The 23,321-nt window shown below is 43.5% G+C and overlaps 1 protein-coding gene across 4 annotated transcripts in view; it reads right to left on the reverse strand.

Moving 5' to 3' along the window:
- Positions 1-23,321, reverse strand: part of ERO1B (endoplasmic reticulum oxidoreductase 1 beta) — a 103,665-nt gene that overhangs the window by 22,844 nt on the left and 57,500 nt on the right. For 3 of the 4 annotated variants that reach the window (XM_076051977.1, XM_076051979.1, XM_076051978.1), the window contains exons 2-8: positions 10,794-10,913; positions 8,823-8,906; positions 7,933-7,974; positions 5,889-5,974; positions 2,764-2,837; positions 1,292-1,412; positions 378-427 (exon numbers count right to left, since the gene is read on the reverse strand). In XM_076051977.1, the coding sequence (XP_075908092.1) occupies positions 378-427; positions 1,292-1,412; positions 2,764-2,837; positions 5,889-5,974; positions 7,933-7,974; positions 8,823-8,906; positions 10,794-10,913 (577 nt within the window). Of the gene's footprint in view, positions 1-377; positions 428-1,291; positions 1,413-2,763; positions 2,838-5,888; positions 5,975-7,932; positions 7,975-8,822; positions 8,907-10,793; positions 10,914-15,601; positions 16,068-23,321 lie in introns of those variants that run through there. The other variant, XM_076051980.1, reaches the window with a different exon arrangement.

Raw genomic sequence — 23,321 nt, forward strand, 5'->3', positions numbered from 1 at the left:
ATAAATAAATGGCATTCTTATTTTTATTATCACACGAGACAATATTTTTTTTTTAAACATACGGCTAAATATTGAAACAAGCAAGCTCAAATCATGATGATGACAACAATAATAAACCAGCTGTATTTTGTAAAAATATAAAGTTATTTTGTTTAAGCATTAGCAGCAGCTGAATAGTGGCCAACATTAATATTTTCTTAAAATTATTCACGTTTTGCAGTTGCCAATTAGCGGTGCGAGCTGTCCACCGAGATTTGATGGAGGTGGTAGTGTTAATGAATATACTGCGGGACGCAAGAACATTCCCTGACATTCGCATATACATATATTTTTTTCACAACACGGGTAATATCCACCAAGTGAAAAAAAGTACTCACCGCGATTGGGTGGCATCAGTGGATTCAGTGGCCTGTACACCGAGCGAGGCCTGCACAAACAACAAAAAACGCATTTGCAACATTCCGATATTGGCAAACATTTGTACAATGCAGACTGGAGTATGTCACGCGTTGCAACACGCGTTTGCCTTCAGAAGTATTTAATTGGCTGTGTGGATGCCGGAAGGTGGCTGTCAGGGCAAAACATGTTTGCATAGTTGCCGTTAAGTACTTTTTGCTGTGATAAGTCTCCAGAGTTTTTGGGCAATAACCCTTTGATCAAATTGTCTGGTTTTAAACAGGGCGAGTGCCGAATATAAACACAACTTTCTCCTAAAATTGTGCTAATTTTGTACCAGATGCAAAAATCGTAATTGAACCTTACGGCTCTCACATAAACTGCGTTGCGACGTCACTTCATGTCTGTTGAAGGCGAACGATACGGAAATCTATATATCCCATTCCATAATAAATGGGTCCGATTTGTTTATATTGGATCGTCGTTTCAGAATTTAAAGGACAGGTTAACCTTGAATCATGATGCGGCTGATGGTGTACCATCAGAACATCAACAGGCCGATGCACAGATCTCCTTAATAATTTGTATTATTAAAGGCACCGACCAGAGGCAGTGTGCGGCTGTGGCCATGCAATCTAAACTGTGGACAACATCGTTAACCACTGTAGTCTGCGCTCCTTGAACGACGGAGGAGGAGGAACAGAAAAAACTACGCAAACTCTCTCTCCTGCAGCCGTCTCGTCGTGGCGAGCAGACCTTGATGCTGACATATTTGCTGCCGTACGCAAGAACAAAACAGAACCTGGAACCAACCATCGTCAAAGCCCTAAAACGTGGAGCCACGATGGGGCTCCTGGATGGCACGGCACGAGGTGGCACGAATGCTCGTTCTCACTTGAAGCAGTTTTCCTCGTAAATGCAGTTCCAGATGCGCCACGCAGACGGGCCCTTGTAGCCAGTGTAGCGCTCAGGGTTCAACCGCAGGTCAACGTACTCCATGTCGGGCGAAGTCTCGTCTGAAAAAGGTCGCAGCACATCACCTCGTCGTCAGTTATTTTCTATCCACTGCTGGATGAAGACATTCCTCCACCCCCCCTCCCCCAAGCCGTCACCATCTGTCATGGTCTTGCGACAGAACAATCCGTCTGGCTCATGCGCACGATCCGATTTCGATGCTCCGTCTCCTGCGGTGGATGTACTCTAAAGGACGTGTCCTCTCTCCTTTAGCTACCATTCCATAGTTAGTCTCAACGATCAGTCATCGCCCCTTCCAGCGATGTGTCCTGCCCAGCACCTGTTACTTTACTTTCATATATCACGAAAAAATTATGAAAGCACATTTTTATATTTTATATGCAATAAAAAGGCGACCACATCTCAAGACGTGGTACAAATGGACAAAAAACCACATGCATTTAATATTTGAACTTGGAGTTATTTATTTATTTTTATTTTTTTTCAGCAGGGAATAAGGTGGTATGATGATATACATCATCAGTTTATTATCCCAAGTCCTTAACAAATCGTAAGTGTTAATAGCCACGTATCACATTATTTTTTTATCGTTTCAAGATACATTTATTAAACTTACCAGGTGAGAACTCAAAGAGACCAGGATAGTCTCATTTGTAAGAGCGACCTAGGACATGTCTGACAGTGGGGGGGGGGGTAATTGCTGTGTATAATCCCAAATTGTGTAATTTGCGGGTAATTTAGCAAATTTGGCAAATGGCCCAACTATAGTGCAGTAAGTCAAGGGGAGCTAATGTCCACTTTGAAACATTTTTACAGTTATTACACCGTCAGCGATAACCAGGGCGGCCGCTGGATTGGAACCGTGAACCTCTTAACGAGCGGCGGAACGCGCCACCGTGAGGCCACGTCACCACCCGAGGGGCGAATGATAAATAAACCTTCCCCACCCTCCAAAACTTCACCAACCTGCATGCAGCAAGCATGAGGAAGCACGGTCAAACAACTCCCACTTTACCGTTATCCTTGACTACAAAGACATTGGTCAAAGCCAAAAAACCACGATGAAATGCAGGCCATAACCAGCTGCAGTGCCTGCACAACAACAACAATAATAACATCTGCCCTTTCGCCACTAAGTGGCGGTGATGTCACCACGGCGCTTGTACCAGACTGGGTACAACAACAAACGTACTGGCGCAAACATACTTGGACACAAACATTTAATTGGAGATTGAAGAAACCGATGGGCTAGGAAGCTCTTTTTTTCAAAGGTGTCCTGCTTAAGTTGGGGTCAGCATTAGCCGAAAATTACAGAGGAAGCAACATAAGTAGAATGTTATATTTGCATGAGTTTGTTGTATTGTGTGAGAGCGTGTGGTGTGATCCACTTGCCATCAATCTCACAAAAGTTATCCAGAGAATCATCATATCTTGCCCAGTCGATGAAGGCCACTTTGCTTTGGTCGCTGTGGAAATCAAAAGGGGTTGAATATCACAAAAAAATATAAAATCGACATTATTTAAAAAGCAACTCCAATACACGAGCAGAACATAGATATGGGAGAGAAAATATATATATAATCAGGAGATATCATGCTCACTGCAATGGAAAATAATGGATTAGATTCGTGACAGGACAACAAAATTCAAGCTAATTGTTGTGTTGACAAACTGACCTTGACTTGCTTTGCTATAAATACTAATATCCATCATACCGGTCATCTCAGTAGGGTCTTAACATGGTTATAAAGTATATTCTTGGTTCTTTCGGTAAAGTCACGTAGAAGGGAAACAATAAAATAATAAAAATATAAAACAATACAATTCTCACGACGTTGACTGCAACACAAGCAACAATCATCAGGTGTGAAAACCACAGCAAGAAAATTTGAAAAAAGTGGCGGGTTTTTTTTAACGTTAGCACCACAGAGAGCGATTTGGCATTTATTCAGATGGACGAGTCCATCTATGTTCTGAAAAGAGGAGGGGGGAGACGAAAATAATGGATGTGGTCTGAAAGCCACCGTAAGCGTTAACAATCAATTAAGACCCGAAATGGTTTATCAAATCCTTCCAATTATTACTAAGCCAGAATCCATCTTCTCGGTTGAAATTGTCTGTGTTTGTATATGTGGATAGCCTAATTAACGAATCTCTCATGGTAGCCAGATGGCTTGCAGAGAACCTCTGTCTTGGAGAAGTCAATGTCATGTGAGCCTACTGAATTATAACAGTGATCTGCCACGGCCGAGGTGTTGGTCCAACCGTGTTTTAGGTCTGCTTTGTGTTCACGGATGCGGTCCCAGACATGTCGTTTGGTTTCTCCAATGTAACTACTACCACAGAGGCAACTTAGTTTGTAGACGCCAGGGTACTGTATGTCTGGAAGCACATCTTTTACACACGGAACCAGATCACGGATTTTATGTAATGTTTTGATTTAAAGCTTTCGTGACTGCAGTAATTCATATTCTTAGCTCTTTCGGTAAAGTCACGTTGAAGGGAAACAATAAAATAATAATATATATATAAAACAATAAAAATTCTCACGACGTTTCGACCATAACACAAACGGTCGTCATCAGGTGTGTCGGTTTGCATTAATTTATTTTTTTTCAAACGGCGTATTTATGTGCACAAAATAAATATGACGGCGCCACGCACAGCGATTTGGCAGTTTATTTAGAAGGACTAATTTTTCGTCTCCCCCCTCCTCTTTTCAGAACATAGATGGACTAGTCCTTCTAAATAAACTGCCAAATCGCTGCGCGTGGTGCTGACGTTTTTTTTTATAAATAAATACACCGTTTAAAAATAAATTAATTAATGCGGACCGACACACCTCATGACGACCGTTTGTGTTATGGTCGAAACGTCGTGAGAATTTTTATTGTGTTTATATATTTTATTATTTTATTGTTTCCCTTCAACGTGACTTTACCGAAAGAGCTAAGAATATTTATATGTTAAATCGGACCTGGATCATGTGTTTATTCAAGATTTTGGAGATCTTTTTTGTGATCCCCGCAATGTAGGGTAAAGTGATGGTTTTGAATGGCTCCTCAAGAGGGTCCTTCTTCATGGTTGGAGTGATAGCTTTGCGGATTGTGTAGTCGGAGTAACCATTAGCCTTAAGAGCTTGGTGTACGTGCTTGAGTTCACTGGCAATGTGTTCCTGGTCGGATATGCATTGGGCTCTATGGTGCAGAGTCTTGATTAGGGAATTCTTCTGGGATGGATGGTGGTGGGAATCCGGTTTCAGGTAAGCATCCGTATGGGTAACTTTCCTGTAGACAGAGTAGCTCATCCATTTTACAACGACACGGCTTTAGTTAAAAGGTAAAATTGTATTTGCTTAGCAAATAGGCTTTTATTACGGAGAGGCCTTGATGCTAATGTACGGTTTGCACAAGTGGTGAAAGTCTCACAGATACGTTCACCAATTCACGTACAAACATATCTCACCTGTAGGTTCGCTATTTATCAGTGTCCCGTTTTTATTTTTTTTATATAAAGTACAATAAATAAGCTCTTCTACAGTTACAAATGACACCTTGTCCACACATTAAAATAAACACTCCATTAACAGGCGTGTAGCGGTCCAAATTAACAACCATTAATCAAGACTTCGCTTGACACACTCATCGAGTGTTACGCGTGAAAATTAGGTGACATTGTTTACAATGCATGCAAATTACACGCAAATTAGTTCTAAGCCAACGTTCGTGTCACAGGAACGGGAGAGAATGAAACTGTACAAATTGGGCAGACGTGAAAAAAACAGGATAGCAAAAACGAGACAGAGAATATTCACGAAATTTTATCGTGACTATTTCATCGAATCTCTGAGCATACGAATCATTAAATTATCTCTTGCGTGGACAAAAAAAAAAGACTTCACCCCCAAATGTGTATATATATTTGAAACCAAGCCATTAACACTACGATGTAGGTTTTTTTGCGGTAGCGTTGCAAGGCTTTCCGATGCATTTTCGTGTTGCAACATATTGTTCGGTGCGATGCCCGACGTTTCGCTCCAAGTGCTAGAAGCCTTTTCAGGAACACCAGCTCCATGTGGCAACTTTACATAATCGAGGAAGAATGCGAGCTGCCCCATGCAGCGAAACGTTGGACATCGTGCCAAACAACACATTGTAACAAATTTCGATTTAAAGCTTTCGTGACTGCAAGGATTCATCTTCTTTGGTTCTTTCGGTAAAGTCACGTGAGAATATTATTGAGTTATTTTATTTTATCAATTTATTATTTTATTCTCATTCTACGTGACTTTACCGAAAGAACCAAAGAACATTGTAACAACCCAAGCTGCCACTAACAAGATACGTGGTTCCAGGATTTACCTTATCAGCCACCTGCGTACGCACAAACCCAGACCTTCAAAAACTCGACCTCGAGAGATCCCAGATGGTGATGATGGAACAACCCGAGAACACCTCAGCGAGCTATCAATGCCCAAATTGTGACCCCGTTGCCTAAACAACGCGAGTGGAGCGTGCCTGATGGTGTTGTCGATGGCTCCCAGTTTTCGCGCCTCTTCGCACTCCTGCTGCTCCTTGGCCCAAACGTTAATGTCCTCCAGGTACTGCACACAGCGATAGGGTGACAACCATCGGCTAGGTCACACATTGTGTCTCTGCAAATTGGAAGGGGCTGGTCAGTGTGACGAATCTTACATGGTATGAACTCAGATTACAAGTGCCCAAAGATGATGTATGGACTGTGTTTCTCAACTCCAGTACACAAAACTGGGGGAGATGGTGACAACTTTGACAGAGGGAGGCCTTCATCCAGCACTGATTTGATCATGGATGATGACGATGATGTGCTGCGTATCACCACAGTCAGTGGAAACAAGTGCGTGTGGGTATAAGTGCCCGAGCGTGAAAATGCATGCATGTGAGCTAGAGCTTGTGTGGTACCTTGAGTGGTTGCCTCAACTCTCCACAATGGATGTAGATATAATTTTGTCTCAATTAATTATTTCTCAGCTCACTGATTTTTTTTTCCGTTAGTCAATGGAAAACAACAAATGTACAACTTAGGACATACAAATTTCACGCGATATTGTAGCTGGCTTGGAGTAGGCATTATCCATGTAAGTCAATGCCACTCGAGTATAAGGTATGACTGTCCATAATCCTATATCACTATTACCCTATGAGAACTATTCACAATTTTCTTGCACACCCGCACACACCCTGCCGCAATGACGGAAGAATGTGGCGTGCCAAGTTAATTGTTCTGGCTGAAATGAAGCACCTTGTTGTGGAGTGACTCATGCAGCCAGCTATGGCTCTATGGTTTGGTGCTACATGTTATTAATGTAGTTTATTCTTAAAAATTCTGTAAGGCCCTATGATCACCGTTACATTGCATTTATGGCTTTATTTTGGTGATTTCAAAAAGTGTTTTGGTTTGGCCATGTTTGTTTGTTGTAGTACGGAGTTAGACTGATGGCCTTAATCTAAGATGTCTTGTGGTTGTTGTTGTTTGACTTGCATTCCACTGGGATTTTTTTGCACACAGCGTTGTACGGTGCTTTTTCAGGAATATTTTGCGGTTTTTTTCCTGGATTTTCTGTTTGCACAGTCACATAGTCACTTTAAGATGTTTTCTTGTTCTTGTTTTTGTTTTTTGTTTATTGTGGTTGCACCCGATTCAAGAGCCGAATGGCTCACGGGGCTATACCAAATAAATGAAACTTAAAATTGAAAAACTTGTTCAAAGGAAAAATTAAAAAACGCACAAAAGCAAGGATGGTAAATGACCATCATGGGGGATGCAATTTGTTGAAGAATATTTTTTTATTTTGTTTAAGCTGCAAAAGTGTGACGCACATAAACTGGACGTTTAAATCCGCATGCGGACTCAATAGCGCACAAGATGAGATGCCATTAAATTGTTCTGCTTATGGCAGGAAAACAAACCACTGGTAATACCGTGTAAGTGGGATATTTCAAGAAACGTGGTTAGTTAATGGGGCTTTGAGGAAAAGCTGAAAATTCCTACGTTGAAACTTTACACACCTGTTAATTTTACACACAGGCTTTCCAGACCAATATTATGATTCATAATTGGTTTATTTTGGGTTGGAGTTAGACCGTGTCGGTATAATGAAAATATTTTAACTATAACCCTCTACACCACCCGACAAAGCCATTAAAATGGAGCTGTCATGTGCAAAAATATGCCAGCTGATTTGGTTTGTCCCCCCCCCCCGCACCTCCAATTATCACAGTTGGCTACGTACGGTGCGAAAGACGTTCGACATACATGCAAATTAGACGAGCCATTCTGCGTCCACTACTGGGTGAAAATGAATAACCACGCTTAATCAGAGGCACAAGATGACGGCATGCGGCCCGCACACATGGTTGGGTAACATCATTGGAACGGACGAAGGACCCCACGTATTTGACGTTGGATAATCGCCAAACTCTGGCCAACGTTTTGATAAATTTGCTCCAAATGAAGAGACGTACGTAGTGACGATCGCCTTTGCACAATAACTTGTCAGACATGACACTAGGACCCGCTCACCTTGTTGTGCTCTCCTCCCTTAATTCCGGACGGAACCTCGCTCTGCAATTTAAACAAAACGAAATCACGTTAAGTGCCAGAAACACTACGTGAAAACACGTAGCCGCCCCTTGATACAGATGTAGAAAATAAAAAAACCCCGTTATATTTTAGCAATGTTTTCATGTCGCACCGAGCAAAGTTGAGCATTTCAGATATTTTTTTCCAATTCGGATATAGAAAAAAAACTATTGACAGCATTTTGTCAATCCACTGCTGGATGAAAGCCTCCCCGTGCTGAGGTTTGTTTGACAATACTTCGGCACAATGGTCAATGAGTATTCATGAAAGGGTAACCGAAAACTGATTCAGATTATTTACTTGCTATCGATGCGAGCCATGGTCGGGAAGCGGACCTCAGATCACTGGGTTCCGATTGAATTGAGTGACTGTGCGTCAAGCCATCTGGCTTGGAAAACATCCTGGAACAATTCCCACTGTGTGGTCAACTCATGCGGCAAGGCTACATTCAATGCACTCTCCTACCTCTCCCCTCTCATTACACCATACTCTCCCCCACGTACTCTCTTACCTCCATTCCCTTCTCATCTTACTCTACGCCTCAGTCAAACTTTACCCGGTGGAACGTCGTTCATTCTCCACTGCTGCACTCAGCCTGGAACTCTATTCCCCCATACATCCATGCTGTTGACACTCCCTACTTCCGTTCAAATCCAGGCTCAAAACCTTTTTTTTTTCCCCAACTGCCTTTGACCGACTACTGCGCTCTCGAAAATAATAAACATGACCACTGTTTCCGTGCAGCCTCTTGAGATGCGGTTGCATTTACCGGACGCTCTTTGAATGCAAATTGTGTTGCATTGTAATAAAAAAAACACAAATAAATGTACCGGCTTGCACGACTTCACGTGGCAATCCTGGATCGAACAGTGGCTGTCATCGTGCCAGAAGGGGCACGGCCTCTTGAGGTTGACCTGGACAAACAGGAGGACAAACATTTTCACCATCAACTCCATGTCGAGTGCGGCAGAGTGCGATGATTTCCGCCCCCACGGCTTTACAAATTGGCAGTCTGCGCAGTGCAAGCGTTCGTAAGGGCCCACAACAGAAGTATTTCTCTTTTAGATATCCCAACATCTTAGCAGTCAGCATTGCTTCAATACATGTAAACTCTGGACCGGTTTCGACATTCAGTGTCTCATCAGCAGATATGGGCTCACTTAAACTAAGGCTGACGAGCTGCCAAATGTTTCCGAGAAAATGACCCTTTTCTGTGAGAAATGGGTCTCGTTTGACGGGTAACTATATATTACATAACAAAGAGATGTATCTTATTCTTGGTTCTTTCGGTAAAGTCACATAGAAGGGAAACAATAAAATAATACAAATATAATACAATAAAATTATCACGACGTTTCGACTGCAACAAAAGCAATTATCATCAGGTGTGAAAACCACAACAAGAAAATTGTGTTGTGCTTTTCACACCTGATGATGATTGCTTGTGTTGCAATCGAAATATCGTGATAATTTTATTGTTTTATATTTTTATTATTTTATTGATTCCCTTCTACTTGACTTTACTGAAAGAACCAAGAATATGAATCCCTGCTGTCACGAAAGCTTTCAATCAAAAGAGATGTATCATTAAGCGTCATTGTGGATGTGTAAACAGTACGTATTTCTTTACCTGAGGGGAGGAGCATGGGAAGGAAGGCATTATTTACTTTGCTAATTAACACTCTCCACAACAACGCTGAATGACTTTGCGTTAACAAGCACCGGCATTGTTTATTCTGAAGCCAGCGTTGAAAAGCCTTCCACACGATGAGATGGGGGAATACGTGGGCACTCTCGCACGTGCTAAGTCAACTTCTTCATCATGTCCTCGGAAATACTGGAGGTGGGGGGGCGGAGTGAGGTGCCCTGGCAGATCAGTCTTCTTAACAAAAACCCTTATTATTTCCACGAAGGCCAAATGTCGCCAAATTTACAGCTTGGTAATGTTCATTTATACACATATATTTCATAATAAAGGTTTTTGGGTTAGATCGCGTTTATTTATAAATGTGTCATAACCCTCCACCACCCGACACGGCCAATCAGCAAAAAAAGTGTCACGTTGACAAAAGACAAATAATTCACTACTTCAGCCCACCGGTGTGTTGAAGAGTTAATCCACATTTACAGTTTGAGTACGACGTTTCGCTGGTAAATACTTCCAGCATCATCGGGCAATTCGCCAGAATGGTAAAGCCCTCGCTTGCTCCCGGTTTTATATAGAGCAGCAGGGTGACGTCATCACTTAACTCATCAGGTGCAGTGATTAGAGGCGGAGGGGGGGGGTAATGTAATTATATAATCGATTAGTAATCAGTCATTGGTTATGATTAGTAATGAGTTGTAGATTGGTAATTTATTTGTTACCATAACAAATGTTATGCAGGTACATGAAACGGAGGTAAAAAGCATACAAGGCAATTCTGGGACGCACGAGCCGAAGCTACACCCGTTACCATACACCACAGAGCACTGTACGAAACTGGGACTGTCTTGGTCGCGCAACGTTTCTGAAAAGCTAACAAGTCGGCATCGCTTTTTCACGCAGAATGCAAACTTGACAAGTTTCTATATTTTTACATTCATTTGCGGTCCTCTAAAAAATACACGTGCGTTACATGTGGGACACGGTACATCTGTTTGCGTCATTTCAAGGGCACGCCGTACATATCCCAAAACACAAAAGGAGAAATGCGCAAACCTTTATGTAATGGAGAACCAGCGTATATATTGAAAGTGATAGAAAACACAAGGGGCAATGTGTAATATTGCTGTTTGGAGATGATTAAAAAAAAACTGACCCTGTAGTAGCGGAAGTAGTCCTTCTCCAGCAGATTCCACAGCTTGGGGAAGAGCTTGTAGTTGTTGAATTCGTCGATGCTTTCAACGTCGCAGGAGCAGTCATCGAGCACTCCGCTCAGCTGGTGGTAAAAAAAATACGGATAATTTTACTTATAATCAGGATCACAATCATCAGCCACGTATGTATGTGTCATAATCATCAGCAATGGTGAATCCACTGCTGGATGACAGCTTCCCAGAGTGGCCATCAGCTCCCGAGACCTCGCAATGTAACATTCCTCCTGCGCACGAGTTAATTTCATCGCTCCATCTCCCTAGGAAGAAATCTGCATAACAGAGCAATTCACGTAAACATAAAAACTAGTTACTAAGAGAAATGCTACAATTAAAAAAATCACAAAATTGGTCAGTTGCATAATGTTTCACATGCAGGAACCATTGAAAGGTTCCTCATTGGTAGTGACTAGTATGCCACAGGAGATCACTGGCACAATACAAAATGAGAATACACACACCAGGGGAAGAGGGTAGGGATGAAGATTAGGACTCGTGGACATCCTCTCTGAAGCTTTCCCTTCCCCAGTAGTTTTTCTTGCCTATCGGCCATCAACCTCTATTTAGTAATAAGAATGACAAGTTATGTGAATGAAGTTAATAACAAAGGACCATTGCCCGAATCATAAACCTATTATAAATATATTCCTATCAGCCATGGTCGCTCCACTGTTGGAAGACGGCCTCCCAAAGTCACCACCATGTGTCACGTTGTGAGGATTTCACGCTGGGCTAGATGTCTTCGAAGACGCGGGAGTGCCCACCTTTTACCCCACCACGACCGTAGCTGTGGCATGTCACAGGAGATCACTGGCACAATACAAATTGTGGACACACACACACCGGGGTAGAAGGGTAGGGGGATGCAGATTAGGATGAGTGGACATCCTCTCTGGCACTTTCCCCCCTTCTCAGTTGCTTTTCTTGCCTATTGGCCACCAACCCTTTTAGTAAAGTGTCCTTCCCCCAAGCGCGCTTATTTTTCTTTACAGTTTTAATGGTGTAATTTGACCTGTGGAAGTTCTCTAATCCATGCTCCTCCTACAATCTCTAAATTTCACAACACAAATGTAATTGCTACAAAAAAATGACACAAAGGAGAAAGATTACATAATATTTCTGTTTCAAACAATAATATAACAAAATTATGAGTGATCTTTAATTTTAGGTTTCAGCACCTTGAATGTATTTGATTTGCTTCACTCATTTTGATGACCCAGATTTTACTCTTGTAAATTAGACTATCCTGGTCTCCTTGAGCTCACTAACCTGGTTAAACAAAATCATACTTTTAACTAACATTCATATTTCATTTTTATTCACGTATATATTGACATGCACAGTCATGCCCAAATGAAGTCGTAACATAAATATTAATGGTGACGTGTTCGTCTGACATACAACACAACATATGGCGAAGTTTAAAAAAGACAATCCATACGTATTACAAGGTGGGAAGCACTCAAGGCATATCCAACTCGCGTCAGTTTCCTTACACATGAAGGTGTAAAAGACAACGGTAGTGCAATATTTTTCTGTAGGTTAAGGCAAGCCTCATTATTTTGACGTGGCATATAGTCCGTAAATCTCATTCCGATATTTCACCTCGTCGAAGATCGGTTTACTTTGGAAAAGAGGGCAAAGGACTGTGGAGAAATGGAGGCAAAGAGAGGAGGTAAGTTTTCTTCTAACCAAAGCATCATCATGTTAGTCCATGAGCCCAAACCAGATATTTTACCAGTAGGTACAACCGAGGTGATATCAGTGCAGTGGTTCACATTTCTTTATGTGACCAATAATAGTGAGTTATATGTGGGAAGCATTTGAAATGAGTAGAATTATCAAGTAATTGACTTTCATTAGCTGTATAATTACATTGATATTACTAAAGTTTTGCTACCTCGGGTGGTATAAATTTCTGCTCTGGTCGATGGCTGATGTGGTGCCTGGACACAGAGCTTAATGATGATGATCGAGGTAATATTGCCAAGACAAGACTGATGTAAATTAATTTAGTGCACAAATACCCACAGTAAACACACCATTATTGTTAAGACATATCAAGCAAGCTGTTGTAGAATTTGAGTTTTCATAAAACGAGAATTTTGCTTCTTCATATGCGTGCTGCACAAAGTAAAGTAAAACCCTTACTGGATATAAACACAAGTTTATGATTAATAAGAACGTTATTGATCTTAGCGGATAAACAGAAGAGTTAATATTTACAATTATACATACAAATGTTACATGTTACACGACATTTAAAATATATATTTCATCCTCAACATATGGGAAGGTCAAAAAGCGTGCTTCTGACCAGGAGAAATTAAGAAATGAGATGACTGATAAAACAAAATTTGGCAAAAAAAAGATTAACGTTGATATCCCAGTCAGTGGGAAAAATACAAAGTTAATATTTGTTTATTTTGTGCCCAGTATATATTTTTTTTATGAAAGCAAATGTTAAACATTAACAACAAATGGCTCTTGCAATATACACTGCCCACCCCCACTTAAAGGTTCCACAGCATTTTTCGAACGCTAAGCACTACCACTATTTTACTGAAGAGGTTTGTTGACACCTTGTTGCTGTATAGCTCGCCGGTGTGTTCTCAGTTGTGCCGTGTACTGTTTCGACGCGATGTCTGACATTTCGCTACACGTGCTGGGGAGCTTCCCCCAGTTTCCAAAGTTTCTGAAGAAGCTCCCCCCCCCCCCCGACTTTGGTCTGATGATCCTTTAAAGTATCCATTTTGGTCCACGATCCGGATTCAGTGTTGGATCATGGAACCAACATACAACTGCTCAACTTGGTTACAAATTATATTTGAAAGCAGTGGTTCTCAACATTTTTGGAATGACAGCAACCCCCCCAATCAAGACCACTAGGTTCTCACATTTGCAGCCCCCACCCCCCCCCCAAAAAAAAACCCACAACAAAGCTTACTGAGGCCATAATGCACTGAGAGCTCACATGTCCGTCCATGCCCCTAGTCATCATACCTGGATACAAAAAAAAGGCATTTGTTTCATGTTGTGCATTGGTGTTTTGTTGTGTAAACGTTCCCCGAGCACATTGGAAACTTCTCCTGCACGGTATCCACGCCAGTTTGCACCCTTCCTTAAAGGCTTTTTCAAACCCCCACCGCCACTAGTTTTTTTGCTTTTAAAGTCTACCTTATAGAGAGATAAAGTCGTCATTTGACCAAACATCTGAATATGTTCGATGGTGCCAATTCACAATTGGTCACCTTGGGTCTGAAAAATCTTCTCAGTCCCCACTTTACAGAGAGATCATCGATCCTTTTTGCTAACATCTGCATTTTGGTCGTGGAACTCAGGCAAACATTTGCCAATCTCAAGGCTGATGTAACAGGCGGGTAGGGTAACTGTATTGGCAGTAGTGCACAAATACCAAAAACCACGCCACAGTTATACAGTACTCTATAGCAACATTTCCTGATGATAGGAGCAGTGGAAAGGGTTCGCAGAGGCATTGGCGCAGTAATTAATAAGCACGGGCTTCCAGAGTTCAAATCCGGACCACGGCTAAATTTCAACCGGCCCTGGCCTCCCCGAAGCCCCGCAACCAGCGCTGACCAGTACTGTATGGTCGAACAAATCACACGACCTCCATTTGGCAGTAAGGATTTATAAAGGCTGCGAATTAAGTTAATAACAAAGGACCATTGCCCAAAATCACCAACCTATTATATACTGTATGTTTTTCCATAATCTGCCATGATCACTCCACTGCTGGATGAGGGCCCCCCAAAGCCCCCCCCCCCCCCCATCTGTCACGTTGTAAGAATTCCACGCTGGGCCAGACGTCTTCAAATAAATTACCACACTACCACTGTAGCAAGTGGTGGGTGAGTGGGGTAGGTGCCCACTCTTGACCCCACCATCACTGTAGCTGTGGCAAGTGGTGAGTGGTGAGTGCCCACTCGTTACCTCACCACCACTGTAGCTGTGGCAAGGGGTGAGTGGTGAGTGCCCACTCGTTACCTCACCACCACTGTAGCTGTGGCAAGGGGTGGGTGAGTGGATGGGGGGTGCCCACTCTTGACCTCACCACCACTGTAGCTGAGGCAAGTGGTGAGTGGTGGGTGCCCACTCTTTACCCCACCACCACTGGAGCTGTGACAGGCGAGGGGTGAGTGGATGGGGGGTGCCCACTCTTGACCTCACCACCACTGTAGCTGTGGCAAGGGGTGAGTGGTGAGTGCCCACTCTTGACCCCACCACCACTGTAGCTGTGGCAAGTGGTGAGTGGTGGGTGCCCACTCTTTACCCCACCACCACTGTAGCTGAGACAAGTGGTGAGTGGATGGGGGGGTGCCCACTCTTTACCCCACCACCACTGGAGCTGTGACAGGCGAGGGGTGAGTGGATGGGGGGTGCCTACTCTTGACCTCATCAACACGCAACCTGCCACTGTTATAACCACGGTGTTACGCATCTCTTATACGGCTTGGGTGGATTTCATTTTTAACAAACAAAAACATTACAGTCCAGCAACAATGCCGGTGGCGGCTTTACAGGTTTGATAATAGCGTTATAATCACAGCGATTGTTTAAATACCCGCCGAAAATAAAAACACATCTCCACCCCTCACAGTACCCTGACTCGTGCGTCGATCAAATCCCGTATCCCCCAGCACAACAACAGCAGCAGCAGCAGCAACAGCAACTACAACAAGTGTCAATAATTATTACTGTAATGATTACGTGAATTATTTATGCGTGTTACCTTGTTGCAGCTACTGTCGCACGTCAAATGCGCGCAGGCCAGAAGTGGCGGCCACACGCACAGGCAGGCCAGCCAACCCCTCACGCTCCCTCCTCCCCTCATCATCATCTTGCTCCTTTCTCCTTCACCTCACGACTGCCTCCTTGCACCTCGTCGGTCTTCCTCTCGCTCTCTCTCTCTGCGCTCTCCCTTCTCGCTCTCTCCCTTCTCTCTGCGCTCTCCCTTCGCTCTCTCTTCTCTCTGAGCTCTCCCTTCGCTCTCTGCGCTCTCCCTTCGCTCTCCCTTCTCTCTCTCTTCGCTCTCCCTCCTCTCTCTGCGCTCTCCCTTCGCGCTCTCTCTCTGCGCTCTCCCTTCGCTCTCCCTTCTCTCTCTGCGCTCTCCCTTCTCTCTCTGCGCTCTCCCTTCGCTCTCCGTTCGCCCTCTCCTCTCGCGCGCTCCCTCTTTCCTCTCTCCCCGTGGAAGCAACGAGACCCTGCCCCCTCTCCACCGTCTCCACCAATCAGCAGAGCCCACCTGGCAGCTCCTCCCACCCAGCTCATCTCCACCCACCCGAACGTGACGCGACGAGGAAGGGCGCGACATCTTGCTCAGGGATTGGCTTTGAATACATGGCGGGGGCGTTAAACTGAACTTACCATGGTAAGTCTCGACTCCCATGGTAAAACTGGACTTACCTTGGTAAAACTGGACTTACCATGGTAAAGCTGGACTCCCATGGTAACACTGAACTCCCCATGGTAAAACTTGACTTCCCATGGAAAAACTGGACTCCCATGGTAAAACTGGTCTTACCATGGTAAAACTGGACTCCCATGGTAAACTGGACTCCCATGGTGAACTGGACTCCCATGGTGAACTGGACTCCCATGGTAAAACTGGGCTTACCATGGTAAAACTGGACTTCCATGGTAAAACTGGACTCCCATGGTAAAACTGGGCTTACCATGGTAAAACTGGGCTTACCATAGTAAAACTTGACTCCCATGGTAAAATTGAACTTACCATGGTAAAACTGAACATTCCATGGTAAACTGGTCTTGCCATGGTAAAACTTGACCTACCATGATGAAACTGGACTCCCATGCTAAAACTGGGCTTACCATGGTAAAACTTGACTCCCATGGTAAAACTGGACTCCCATGGTAAAATTGGACTTACCATGGTAAAACTGAACATTCCATGGTAAAACTGGACTCCCATGGTGAACTGGACTCCCATGGTAAAACTGGACTCCCATGGTGAATTGGACTCCCATGGTAAAACTGGACTTCCATGGTAAACTGGACTCCCATGGTAAAATTGGACTTACCATAGTAAAACTGAACATTCCATGGTAAACTGGTCTTGCCATGGTAAAACTTGACCTACCATGATGAAACTGGACTCCCATGGTAAAACTGGGCTTACCATGGTAAAACTGGACTTCCATGGTAAACTGGACTCCCATGGTAAAACTGGACTCCCAACTGGACTCCCATGGTAAAACTGGACTCCCATGGTAAAACTGGACTCCCATGGTAAAACTTGACCTACCATGATGAAACTGGACTCCCATGGTAAAACTGGGCTTACCATGGTAAAACTGGACTCCCATGGTAAACTGGACTCCCATGGTAAAACTGGACTCCCAACTGGACTCCCATGGTAAAACTGGACTTCCATTGTAAAACTGGACTCCCATGGTAAAATTGGACTTACCATAGTAAAACTGAACATTCCATGGTAAACTGTTCTTGCCATGGTAAAACTTGACCTACCATGATGAAACTGGACTCCCATGGTAAACTGGACTCCCATGGTAAAACTGGACTCCCATGGTAAACTGGACTCCCATGGTAAAACTGGACTCCCAACTGGACTCCCATGGTAAAACTAGACTTCCATGGTAAAACTTGACTCCCATGGTAAAATTGGACTTACCATGGTAAAACTGAACATTCCATGGTAAACTGGTCTTGCCATGGTAAAACTTTACCTACCATGATGAAACTGGACTCCCATGGTAAAACTGGGCTTACCATGGTAAAACTGGACTCCCATGGTAAAATTGGACTTACCATGGTAAAACTGAACATTCCATGGTAAAACTGGACTCCCATGGTGAACTGGACTCCCATGGTAAAACTGGACTCCCATGGTAAAACTGGACTTACCATGATGAAACTGGACTCCCATGGTAAAACTGGGCTTACCATGGTAAAACTGGCCTCCCATGGTAAACTGGACTCCCATGGTAAAACTGGACTCCCAAATGGACTCCCATCGTAAAACTGGACTTCCATGGTAAAACTTGACTCCCATGGTAAAATTGGACTTACCATGGTAAAACTGAACATTCCATGGTAAACTGGTCTTGCCATGGTAAAACTTGACCTACCATGATGAAACTGGACTCCCATGGTAAAACTGAACATTCCATGGTAAAACTGGACTCCCATGGTGAACTGGACTCCCATGGTAAAACTGGACTCCCATGGTGAATTGGACTCCCATGGTAAAACTGGACTTCCATGGTAAACTGGACTCCCATGGTAAAATTGGACTTACCATAGTAAAACTGAACATTCCATGGTAAACTGGTCTTGCCATGGTAAAACTTGACCTACCATGATGAAACTGGACTCCCATGGTAAAACTGGGCTTACCATGGTAAAACTGGACTTCCATGGTAAACTGGACTCCCATGGTAAAACTGGACTCCCATGGTAAAACTGGACTCCCAACTGGACTCCCATGGTAAAACTGGACTCCCATGGTAAAACTGGACTCCCATGGTAAAACTTGACCTACCATGATGAAACTGGACTCCCATGGTAAAACTGGGCTTACCATGGTAAAACTGGACTCCCATGGTAAACTGGACTCCCATGGTAAAACTGGACTCCCAACTGGACTCCCATGGTAAAACTGGACTTCCATTGTAAAACTGGACTCCCATGGTAAAATTGGACTTACCATGGTAAAACTGAACATTCCATGGAAAAACTGGACTCCCATGGTGAACTGGACTCCCATGGTGAACTGGACTCCCATGGTAAAACTGGACTCCCATGGTAAAATTGGACTTACCATGGTAAAACTGAACATTCCATGGTAAAACTGGACTCCCATGGTAAAATTGGACTTACCATGGTAAAACTGAACATTCCATGGTAAACTGGTCTTGCCATGGTAAAACTTGACCTACCATGATGAAACTGGACTCCCATGGTAAAACTGGGCTTACCATGGTAAAACTGGCCTCCCATGGTAAACTGGACTCCCATGGTAAAACTGGACTCGCAAATGGACTCCCATCGAAAAACTGGACTTCCATGGTAAAACTTGACTCCCATGGTAAAATTGGACTTACCATGGTAAAACTGAACATTCCATGGTAAACTGGTCTTGCCATGGTAAAACTTGACCTACCATGATGAAACTGGACTCCCATGGTAAAACTGAACATTCCATGGTAAAACTGGACTCCCATGGTGAACTGGACTCCCATGGTAAAACTGGACTCCCATGGTGAATTGGACTCCCATGGTAAAACTGGACTTCCATGGTAAACTGGACTCCCATGGTAAAATTGGACTTACCATAGTAAAACTGAACATTCCATGGTAAACTGGTCTTGCCATGGTAAAATTTGACCTACCATGATGAAACTGGACTCCCATGGTAAAACTGGGCTTACCATGGTAAAACTGGACTTCCATGGTAAACTGGACTCCCATGGTAAAACTGGACTCCCATGGTAAAACTGGACTCCCAACTGGACTCCCATGGTAAAACTGGACTCCCATGGTAAAACTGGACTCCCATGGTAAAACTTGACCTACCATGATGAAACTGGACTCCCATGGTAAAACTGGGCTTACCATGGTAAAACTGGACTCCCATGGTAAACTGGACTCCCATGGTAAAACTGGACTCCCAACTGGACTCCCATGGTAAAACTGGACTTCCATTGTAAAACTGGACTCCCATGGTAAAATTGGACTTACCATGGTAAAACTGAACATTCCATGGTAAAACTGGACTCCCATGGTGAACTGGACTCCCATGGTGAACTGGACTCCCATGGTAAAACTGGACTCCCATGGTAAAATTGGACTTACCATGGTAAAACTGAACATTCCATGGTAAAACTGGACTCCCATGGTAAAATTGGACTTACCATGGTAAAACTGAACATTCCATGGTAAACTGGTCTTGCCATGGTAAAACTTGACCTACCATGATGAAACTGGACTCCCATGGTAAAACTGGGCTTACCATGGTAAAACTGGCCTCCCATGGTAAACTGGACTCCCATGGTAAAACTGGACTCGCAAATGGACTCCCATCGTAAAACTGGACTTCCATGGTAAAACTTGACTCCCATGGTAAAATTGGACTTACCATGGTAAAACTGAACATTCCATGGTAAACTGGTCTTGCCATGGTAAAACTTGACCTACCATGATGAAACTGGACTCCCATGGTAAAACTGAACATTCCATGGTAAAACTGGACTCCCATGGTGAACTGGACTCCCATGGTAAAACTGGACTCCCATGGTGAATTGGACTCCCATGGTAAAACTGGACTTCCATGGTAAACTGGACTCCCATGGTAAAATTGGACTTACCATAGTAAAACTGAACATTCCATGGTAAACTGGTCTTGCCATGGTAAAATTTGACCTACCATGATGAAACTGGACTCCCATGGTAAAACTGGGCTTACCATGGTAAAACTGGACTTCCATGGTAAACTGGACTCCCATGGTAAAACTGGACTCCCAACTGGACTCCCATGGTAAAACTGGACTCCCATGGTAAAACTGGACTCCCATGGTAAAACTTGACCTACCATGATGAAACTGGACTCCCATGGTAAAACTGGGCTTACCATGGTAAAACTGGACTCCCATGGTAAACTGGACTCCCATGGTAAAACTGGACTCCCAACTGGACTCCCATGGTAAAACTGGACTTCCATTGTAAAACTGGACTCCCATGGTAAAATTGGACTTACCATAGTAAAACTGAACATTCCATGGTAAACTGTTCTTGCCATGGTAAAACTTGACCTACCATGATGAAACTGGACTCCCATGGTAAACTGGACTCCCATGGTAAAACTGGACTCCCAACTGGACTCCCATGGTAAAACTGGACTCCCATGGTAAAACTGGACTTCCATGGTAAACTGGACTCCCATGGTAAAACTGGGCTTACCATAGTAAAACTTGACTCCCATGGTAAAATTGGACTTACCATGGTAAAACTGAACATTCCATGGTAAACTGGTCTTGCCATGGTAAAACTTGACCTACCATGATGAAACTGGACTCCCATGGTAAAACTGGACTCCCATGGTAAAACTGGGCTTACCATGGTAAAACTGGACTTCCATGGTAAACTGGACTCCCATGGTAAAACTGGGCTTACCATGGTAAAACTGGGCTTACCATAGTAAAACTTGACTCCCATGGTAAAATTGGACTTACCATGGTAAAACTGAACATTCCATGGTAAACTGGTCTTGCCATGGTAAAACTTGACCTACCATGATGAAACTGGACTCCCATGGTAAAACTGGGCTTACCATGGTAAAACTTGACTCCCATGGTAAAACTGGACTCCCATGGTAAAACTGGGCTTACCATGGTAAAACTGGGCTTACCATAGTAAAACTTGACTCCCATGGTAAAATTGGACTTACCATGGTAAAACTGAACATTCCATGGTAAAACTGGACTCCCATGGTGAACTGGACTCCCATGGTAAAACTGGACTCCCATGGTGAATTGGACTCCCATGGTAAAACTGGACTTCCATGGTAAACTGGACTCCCATGGTAAAATTGGACTTACCATAGTAAAACTGAACATTCCATGGTAAACTGGTCTTGCCATGGTAAAACTTGACCTACCATGATGAAACTGGACTCCCATGGTAAAACTGGGCTTACCATGGTAAAACTGGACTTCCATGGTAAACTTGACTCCCATGGTAAAACTGGACTCCCAACTGGACTCCCATGGTAAAACTGGACTCCCATGGTAAAACTGGACTCCCATGGTAAAACTTGACCTACCATGATGAAACTGGACTCCCATGGTAAAACTGGGCTTACCATGGTAAAACTGGACTCTCATGGTAAACTGGACTCCCATGGTAAAACTGGACTCCCAACTGGACTCCCATGGTAAAACTGGACTTCCATTGTAAAACTGGACTCCCATGGTAAAATTGGACTTACCATAGTAAAACTGAACATTCCATGGTAAACTGGTCTTGCCATGGTAAAACTTGACCTACCATGATGAAACTGGACTCCCATGGTAAAACTGGACTTACCATGGTAAAACTGGACTCCCATGGTAAACTGGACTCCCATGGTAAAACTGGACTCCCAACTGGACTCCCATGGTAAAATTGGACTTACCATGGTAAAACTGAACATTCCATGGTAAACTGGTCTTGCCATGGTAAAACTTTACCTACCATGATGAAACTGGACTCCCATGGTAAAACTGGGCTTACCATGGTAAAACTGGACTCCCATGGTAAAATTGGACTTACCATGGTAAAACTGAACATTCCATGGTAAAACTGGACTCCCATGGTGAACTGGACTCCCATGGTGAACTGGACTCCCATGGTAAAATTGGACTTACCATGGTAAAACTGAACATTCCATGGTAAAACTGGACTCCCATGGTAAAATTGGACTTACCATGGTAAAACTGAACATTCCATGGTAAACTGGTCTTGCCATGGTAAAACTTGACCTACCATGATGAAACTGGACTCCCATGGTAAAACTGGCTTACCATGGTAAAACTGGCCTCCCATGGTAAACTGGACTCCCATGGTAAAACTGGACTCCCAAATGGACTCCCATCGTAAAACTGGACTTCCATGGTAAAACTGAAAATTCCATGGTAAACTGGTCTTGCCATGGTAAAACTTGACCTACCATGATGAAACTGGACTCCCATGGTAAAACTGGGCTTACCATGGTAAAACTGGACTCCCATGGTAAAATTGGACTTACCATGGTAAAACTGAACATTCCATGGTAAAACTGGACTCCCATGGTGAACTGGACTCCCATGGTGAACTGGACTCCCATGGTGAATTGGACTCCCATGGTAAAACTGGACTCCCATGGTAAAATTGGACTTACCATGGTAAAACTGAACATTCCATGGTAAAACTGGACTCCCATGGTAAAATTGGACTTACCATGGTAAAACTGAACATTCCATGGTAAACTGGTCTTGCCATGGTAAAACTTGACCTACCATGATGAAACTGGACTCCCATGGTAAAACTGGGCTTACCATGGTAAAACTGGCCTCCCATGGTAAACTGGACTCCCATGGTAAAACTGGACTCCCAAATGGACTCCCATCGTAAAACTGGACTTCCATGGTAAAACTTGACTCCCATGGTAAAATTGGACTTACCATGGTAAAACTGAACATTCCATGGTAAACTGGTCTTGCCATGGTAAAACTTGACCTACCATGATGAAACTGGACTCCCATGGTAAAACTGAAAATTCCATGGTAAAACTGGACTCCCATGGTGAACTGGACTCCCATGGTAAAACTGGACTCCCATGGTGAATTGGACTCCCATGGTAAAACTGGACTTCCATGGTAAACTGGACTCCCATGGTAAAATTGGACTTACCATAGTAAAACTGAACATTCCATGGTAAAATTGGACTTACCATG

Source organism: Petromyzon marinus, chromosome 53 (assembly GCF_048934315.1).
Source record: "Petromyzon marinus isolate PM22_M1 ecotype Great Lakes invasive population chromosome 53, UKy_Petmar_22M1.pri1.0, whole genome shotgun sequence".
NCBI lineage: Eukaryota > Metazoa > Chordata > Hyperoartia > Petromyzontiformes > Petromyzontidae > Petromyzon > Petromyzon marinus.